Below are 8,342 nucleotides of genomic sequence, written 5' to 3'. Positions count from 1 at the left end.
CTGGATTATAAATGTCAATCAATAAATGAAGTATGCAATGAGGTAATGTGGCTACAACGTAGCTGCATACTATTGTATATTATGGATGGTTTCATACTTGCCTACAACAATTTAAAATAGTGAGAAGCATGCAGCGAGTATACTGGTATTCCACAGACGTCAGAATTCAGGAAATCTTTTGTCTCTCAATCAAAACACAAGAAAAGAAAAATACAAGCTTCCATACACAACTTTTTTTTATTGGAAATACTGAAAAACAACTACATCACCACATAAGAAAATGGTTATTGGGGAAAAAAATACATCAAAGCATGGTTGGTTGTGTCTTGTAATGAGGTGGGTTGTATCTTCTCATGAGGTGTCCATGGTCAGCACAGTCTCCTCTACCACATCCAGGTTCAGAGGAGTCACAACCTTTGTTAGAACCCCAGTGGTTCCACGCTTGTAGCTGTAGCTTCCGGTTCTGTGATGAGATCAGACAAAGTTAGTTAAGGATGAAAGGAGAGGCTGAAGCCTACAGTAAACACACACGGTTCCAAACGGGAATGAAACGCTGCATGTTTTTCCACAAGGGAAAAGATGCTCTGATCCAGATGAGGTGTCCTCGTGAAACACACGAGTGTCTGCGGGTTAGATTAGCAAAATATCACTCGCTCTTCTACATTAATACTGTACATGGTTCCCACACTTTTTGACCAATGAAAGCCCATGATTACACTACAGATTTCATATTTTAGAGATTTCACTTCCAAAAAAAAAAAAAAAGTATTTCTAGCCAATGAAATCGTTTTGAGCGGAGCATATCTAGAAACATGTATATTCAATATAAATTAAATCTGACTTTATAAGATTTTATACATTGGTTTCTGAGGCCAATAAATACAATTTCAAAATTCCTAGAAATTGCCAGGTTTTACATAACCGTGGGAACCCTGCCCATAAGAGATTGATTATAATCATGTTACAATGTTAAAACGCACCAAAGACAGCAACTCAGATGTGCACAACCCAACTACCCCAAACTCCCAACCTGGTTAGTCAAACACATGCAGGTTAATTTCAAGTCTAGATGTCGGTACTAGTTTTTACACACAAACACAGGGTTACTCACGCAGGGCGCCCATCAATCCAATCCTCTCTTAAAAGGGAACAGGCAACAATGAAGCATGAGTCAGCCACCAGCCTTACAGTGACCATATTGTGATCTCTAATTAATACCATGCACACGTGGCAGCCTGCATCATCAGACTGTTAGTAACACTGGCTGCAACATTCGTTAGACATGATGTTTTTGGACTTTTTCTTGGACTTTTGATCCCTCATTTGGGGGGATCATAAAAATAGCATTTTGTTTTTATTTAGTACTGCCCCAAAGAAGCTATTTGACATAACACATCCTCACATACACAGTCCCGCAATGAGAAAACAATCGCTCATACTACATATAATGCCATGACCCTATGAATTAAAGACTTGTTGCTCTGATTTAAGACCTTTATAAGGCCTTATTTTGCAGAAGGGCGAATTAAGACTTTTAAAAAAACCCAGTTAAATGTGCTGGATGCACATTCATGAGTGCCGCCATGTGGAGATCATATGAACGGATGAATATTACTTTGCTATGTCTCAATAATCCCCTGTAATTGGACGCTTTCACTCTGTAATGACACTGTAAGGGAATAACTGTTTTGCTTGACGCTGCATCTGCACAGCTAGGTGTCAGCGCAACAAACACAAATGTTACTGAGAGCATTTTTATTTATTTTTTAAAGAGCATGCAATCAGATGACAGAGATTAAATTCAATGTTACTTCCATGCATGCAATTTGCATGGCGTGATACAAGTGTAAATGCCAAAGTTCAGATTTTCCGTGCTCAGACTGGTGTGTCTGAGGCATTACCCACATGCAGATAAAAGCAGGTAAAGGTGTGTATGATCTTAATGGCAGAATACATATCTTACCTGACACCTTTCTTATTGGCTAAGTCGTGTGGTCTCAGGTAGTCCACCTTCCCCTTAGTGATCACACACAGGTCAATGTTGCTGCCAGAGCCAAGATCATTGAAGATACCAGCTGCGATCGCATCTCGAACCAGACGCTTGGCTTCTTCCTCCTGTTCAACACAATCATCACCATAATAATCATTATCTTCATCTGAATAGATCTCGTTATAGGTAAGGAAATTATAGGTACAGCGAACCTCCATGTTTGGCCTGTAGCGATCCTCAAAGACTGCCATTGCTGCCAGAGAGCCAGAACCTGAAAAGAAAAACACATGCTGACATTAAATGTACAAGACAGACAGAAAAAAAGGTGTTGATAGCATGTAGGATAAAGCAGCTCAGCAGTATAAAAATTGTCCAGAGTAATTAATTACATAATAAATACACATATACAGAGGACTACAGATAAACGACTAATGGACTGTTCACTCAGAAAGTGTCCTTCCATTAAACACAAGAATGGCACAAGAAGGAAACAAAATGTAGTTGTCTCGAGACGTATTTTCAGAAGTCCCTTTCACTTGATGTACTGTATAAACAGCGCTAGTGTGCAAAGCTGAAAAAAATAAATAAAAAATGGCACCTAAGATCATAGCGACCATGGCATGGTGAATGTTGCTTTTTCGCTTAAAAATATAGTGTATATATTTTTTTGAATTCTATCGATTTGCTTGTTAAGTACATTTGTAAGATTAATGACAGATACAGTACTGTGCAAAAGTCTTTCACAAAAGCATTAGTCTAAGATGGTAATTTATATCTTCAGCTTTAGTGTATCAATAGGAAATATAAATGTTAGACTCCCAAATTTTACTTTTGCAAATAGAAAAGATTAGAATAGAAGAACACGGAGCCCTGCAATAGATGTCATGGACCCCAATGAACATCGTGTCAGTCTGAGATTACATAAAGAGACAGAAGCAACTGAATCGAATTCTCCAAGAAGCATGGAACATCCTATCTGCCAACAACCAAGTAAAACTGTGTCCAGGTGTATCTAGGAGAATTAGTGCTGTTTTAAATGCAAAGGTAGTCACACCGATTGTTGATTTAGCTTTTTTTATGTTTACTGGACTTGGTATGACATTAAGTGATTAAATGAAATCGAAGTCATTATTGCAACATTTTTCACAAGTGCCTAAAACTTTTGCACAGTACTGTATTTTAACTGTTTTACTAACATGAATATTCTTGCTCACTACCGCTGCAGGAACGACCTCTACTGGCCAGAGAGGGAAATGTAGCCTGATGCGGTTACTCGGTCTAACATCTCCTTTTGTGTTCCATGGAAGAAAGTAAATCATATGGGTTTGGAACAACACAATATCTCCCCTTTTGTGTGCAACAGGAGGCTGACTGCCATGTAAATGATTCAGAGGGGGAACTGTTAGTATAACTCACCCATGGTGACGTAGGGCAGTTTGTCTGTTGAACCATGGGGGTAGATGCTGTACAAATGCGGGCCGGCGCAGTCCACCCCTCCAAGAACTAAAGCAGCACCAATATAACCTTGATATCTACATATATAAACACATGGTAGACTCAGCCAAATATACTTAGCCTTTAGCATACAAATATTGATCTATACACAATTGCATTCTATTTATAGGCACACACAATCATTCACAGTCATAATTTGTTACCTGAAGAGCATCTGTTTGAGCATACGGTTGGCGGTGGCAACTCGTGGGAGACGGGCGGTGGACAGAGAATGGAGCTCCAGGTTGGAGGAGATTATCTGTGTGGTCATCTCAGTGTCTGCTGCAGTACCGGCTCCACAACAACTACAGAAAGACAGTCAAGTTAGGTCAAGTTATTTAATTATAAAGCACATTTAAATACAACAGAAGTTGAGATAAAATGCTATGAGAAAGTGAGCAACTGTGTAATTTTTGTGTCCAGGATTGTATGTCACACAGCACAGGGTGGTGAGACTCACTAGATATTAGGAGAGATGTAGTGAATTTTAGAGCAGTTTTTATCAGCTACAATCATTCCTTCAGTCGCCCGTGTGTCGGCACCTAAAACAACACCATCCTGAGAGAAAAAAAGATGCATGTAAACCCTTATTCTAATACAGCTTTATTTAATTTGGGTGACTGTTAAGCAAGGAAGAGAAGTAAATCTATTCAATCTTTTTCTCCTACCTTGTAAACAATTCCACAGATAGTGGTGCCGGTTTTGCGAGCAGCTGGGACGCTGAATCCGAGCTTACTGATGTCTGCCTCCAGAAGAGCATTTCTACAAGACAGCAAAAATAATCTTCAAGTTCTTAAGTTTATTTTTCAACACTCTCAAATACATTACCACTCCCTTATGCACATTTACATTACAGTTGTATTACCAATAAAATGCATGTTTCAAGATACGCACACACATTTATATATACACAGCTGAAATCAGATGTTTATATGAACTTAAAGTATTTTTTAACCACTCCACAGATTGCAAACTATAGTTTTTGCAAGTAGTTTAAGACATGTACTTTGTGCATGACAAGTAATTTTTCCAACAATTGTTTACAGTCAGATTGTTTCACTTTTAATTGACCATATCATAATTCCAGTGGGTCAGAAGATTACATATACCAAGATAACTGTGCCTTTAAACAGCTTGGAAAATTCCAGAAAATTATGTCAAGCCTTTAGACAATTAGCTTCTGATAGGAGGCATAATGAATTGGAGGTGTACCTGTGGATGTACTTTAAGGCAAAAGAAATCAGCCAAAACCGTAGAACATTTTTTTTTGGACCTCCACAAGTCTGCTTCATCTTTGGGAGCAATTTCCAAACACCTGATGGTACCACGTTCATCTTTACAAACAATAGTATGCAAGTATAAACACCATGGGACCACGCAGCCATCATACCACTCAGGTATGAGACGTATTCTGTCTCCTGGAGATGAACGTAGGTTGGTGCGAAAAGTGCAAATAAATCCCAGAAACACAGCAAGGACCTTGTGAAGATGCCGGAGGAAACAGGTGGACAAGTATCTATATCTACAGTAAAATTAGTCCTATATTGACATAACCTGAAAGACTGCTCCGCAAGGATGAAGCCGCTGCTCCAAAACCACCATAAAAAAGCCCTACTACAGTTTGCAAGTGCACATGGGGACAAAGATCTTACATTTTGGAGAAATTTCCTCTGGTTTGATGAAACACAAATTGGCCTTTTTTGGTAATTATGACCATTATTATGTTTGGAGGAAAAAGTTTGAGGCTTACAAGTCGACGAACACCATCCCAACCTTGAATCATCGGGGTGGCAGCATCATGTTGCTGCAGGAGGGACTGGTGCATTTCACAAAATAGATGGCATCATGAGGAAGGAAAATGATGTAGGTGTATTGAAGCAACATCTCAAGACATCAGCCAGGAAGTTAAAGCTCGGTCACAAATGGGTCTTCCAAATGGACAATGACACCAAGCATACCTCCAAAGTTGTGGCAAAAATTGCAAAAAGGTCAAAGGTATTGGAGTGGCCATCACAAAGCCCTGACATCAATCCGATATAAAGTTTAGGGCAGAACTGAAAAAGCGTGTGCGAGCAAGGAGGCCTACAAACCTGACCAGGTTATACCAGTTCTGTCTGGAGGAATGGGCCAAAATTCCAGCAACTTATTGGGAGAAGCTTGTGGAAGGCTACCCAAAATATTTGACCAAGTTAAACGATTTAAAGGCAATGCAACCAAATACTATAAAAGTATATGTAAACTTCTGACCCACTGGGAATGTGATGAAAGAAATAAAAGTTGAAATAAAATAATTTTCTCTAGTATTATTCTGACATTTCACATAAAATAAAGTAGTGATCCTAACTGACCTAAGACAGGGAATGTGTGTTATATTAGTTGGTAACACACCTTTATGTATTCACTTACATAACACATACTTTTTCAAATTAATAGAGAAACAACTCAAAGAATAAGGTCGAACTAAAAGTTTAAATGAATAAAAAATACAGGCATTTCAGTTTAAATTCGAGATTAATGGTAATTGTCTAAACCGGCGAAACATAAGAGCGCGGCGCTATCAAAGCCCACAAATAACAACATTATCAAAAATGACGGAGGAAAAAAATTCCCAAAAAGTAAAAACTACGTAAGAATAATCTTAACGCATAATAATACGGTTATGCGAATGTTTTAACGGGGAAACAGTCCATTACTTCACGTTTGAGAGAAAATCTCCTGAGTCATTCAACCAGGCCGTGACTAACCACCCGTTAACACCTCCTTTAAAAACCCTTAAAACTCTTCATTATTTTCCCCAAACTAACACATTGTAAAATAAACTAGAAGACGGACACATCCCCGTTAATAAATCAGGAAAAATCGTGGTGCTCCTCACCTCTTGCAGTTTTCGAAAGTGAAACCTCCGGGATGATACTGGCACACGGAGACGGTCGCCATGATTCTGCGGCACAGCTTCCGGGAAGCGCGAGATTCGTTTTCCTTCTGTGTAACAGTCTATAGATTCCGCTCTGTGAGCGCGCGCACATGGCACAGTTTACATAGAATGTGCGCGGGAGGCAGGAGGAACCTATAGAGAAGGAACATATAGAATGTAACACATATTTTGCTGTATCAAATATGGTCCCGCAACATCATTCGAGTGTTTACATTCTCAGAGCATTTAATAAACATAATTAATAAACATATGGATATACTCTTATGGGTTACTTCTATATATAAAGATGTACGATACTATTTATACATTTATTTGGAATATTTGGCACTGTGTGCACGAATGTTTCTGCGTTATATACTGTATAACTGCTCAATTTTAATATCCCGCAGAGTACTAGATCTTAGAGAAGAAACAGGACCTAAATAAATCAAAATTGAAAAAAGATGGCTGCGAAGGGTAACACAAAGACTGGAAATGTTTACTGTATGTTGGAGAGAAAATGATTCAGGAGCAAATAAAATAAGACAATGGTTCTGTACATCCCGGATTTTAAAGTAGACTTTGTGTTGAATGACTGATTGTGTGTATGTATAGACAGTGGCCTCAAAAAGCATGTGGACTTCCCAGATAGCGCACATATATCTCTGAGATGTCTGTTTTAGATATTTTTTTATTTTTCTATCTTGAACGCATCGCATTCTAATCTGCTAAACATCTTAAAAAGGTCAGATTTACAGACATTCAAAATCATAAACATCTCAAAGACATCTGCTGAATGTCTTTTTGACATTCAAGAGGAATATGTATTGCGGATGTCTTTGAGACATATTTAGAATGTTTGTACATCTGATCATTTTAAGATGTTTAGCAGATGAATAGATCTAAAACAGACACCATACCTGGAGTCGCAAGTTCGAATCCAGGACATGCTGAGTGACTCCAGCCAGGTCTCCTAAGCAACCAAATTCTAGCTCACAGAGTCACGTTCAGTAGCTCTGTATGTGTTTACTAGAAAAGCAGTATGTACTCAGATGGGGGAACAGGCCAAGGCTAGGAAGGACCTTCTGGCAGGGCGGGGCCGGGTCGTGATTCTACACACCCGGTCCATTATCAGGCTAATCGAGCCTCCGAGAGGGATAAAGGCCGACTGCGGATGATGGTGCGAGAGAGAGAGAGATCGTTTATGGACATGTCCGTCGTGTGTGTTTTATCTTTTGTTTAGCGGCTCATTAAAATATTATTTATATTGACAAGCCAGTTCTCGCCTCCTCAATTCCATCAAATTATGTTACACTGGTGCCGAAATCCGGGAAGGAGGAGGGATACACCATAGTAGAGTTATCGCCACTACCGTCCACCCCAACGGAGCAGCCACGGCCATCTGCCGGGGGACGAGGAGTCCGGCAACCTGGAAGCGGAGGAGAGGCATGGCTGTCGTCCGTTAGAGGGTGGAGAAGTGGCCGAGGAACAAGCTACGGCGTATCGGAGAACTGGCGAGTAAGTGTCAGATTGCTCCGGGTGGATTGTCCCTGTAATAAGTGCACTGTAAGTCACTTTGGATAAAAGCGTCTGCCAAATGCATAAATGTAAATGTAAGTTAGCCAAGCTGAATTTGTGGGAAGTTTTTGCGAGCTCTCTGTTAATGAATGAGGTGTGCATAAGTACAGGAGTTTTCAAAGTGGGCACCTATCAAGGGAGGTGCGAAATATAGGCTCACACTCAAGTGAAGTGAAAAATAATTGGAACTGCTGTGAATTATAGACAGTAGGTCCATTTCAAAACATTGTATGTGGTTACATCCCCTCAATTACAGTATTGTTTAGAGAGGAAAACCCAACAACAATGCAGATCGGGACTGCTCAAATCTGTCTGATTCTTTCTCCTGAATAAATTACATTTCCTACATAACCGCTGCAGAGTCCA

At 39.6% G+C, this 8,342-nt stretch overlaps 1 protein-coding gene across 2 annotated transcripts; it reads right to left on the bottom strand.

The window, feature by feature from the left end:
* Positions 1–205: 205 nt before the first annotated feature.
* LOC127624844 (proteasome subunit beta type-7-like) lies at positions 206–6,476 on the bottom strand. Of its 2 annotated transcripts, none has more exons than XM_052099796.1 (8): positions 6,360–6,476; positions 4,153–4,246; positions 3,945–4,042; positions 3,649–3,789; positions 3,407–3,522; positions 2,203–2,261; positions 1,964–2,115; positions 206–463 (listed from the first exon to the last, which is right to left on the bottom strand). In XM_052099796.1, exons 1-8 carry the CDS (start codon positions 6,419–6,421, stop codon positions 352–354), a joined length of 834 nt encoding a protein of 277 aa, XP_051955756.1. In that variant the 5' UTR covers positions 6,422–6,476; the 3' UTR covers positions 206–351. The 2 variants fall into 2 exon arrangements, with proteins under 2 accessions (XP_051955756.1, XP_051955757.1); XM_052099797.1 differs by lacking the exon at positions 206–463 and adding an exon at positions 1,093–1,138.
* Between the last annotated feature and the right edge of the window lie 1,866 nt (positions 6,477–8,342).

The sequence above is a fragment of the Xyrauchen texanus genome, chromosome 31 (assembly GCF_025860055.1).
Source record: "Xyrauchen texanus isolate HMW12.3.18 chromosome 31, RBS_HiC_50CHRs, whole genome shotgun sequence".
In the NCBI taxonomy this organism is placed as follows: Eukaryota; Metazoa; Chordata; class Actinopteri; order Cypriniformes; family Catostomidae; genus Xyrauchen; species Xyrauchen texanus.
Note: the sequence above shows the minus strand (reverse complement) of the source record. Positions and strands in the feature narration are given on the sequence as shown.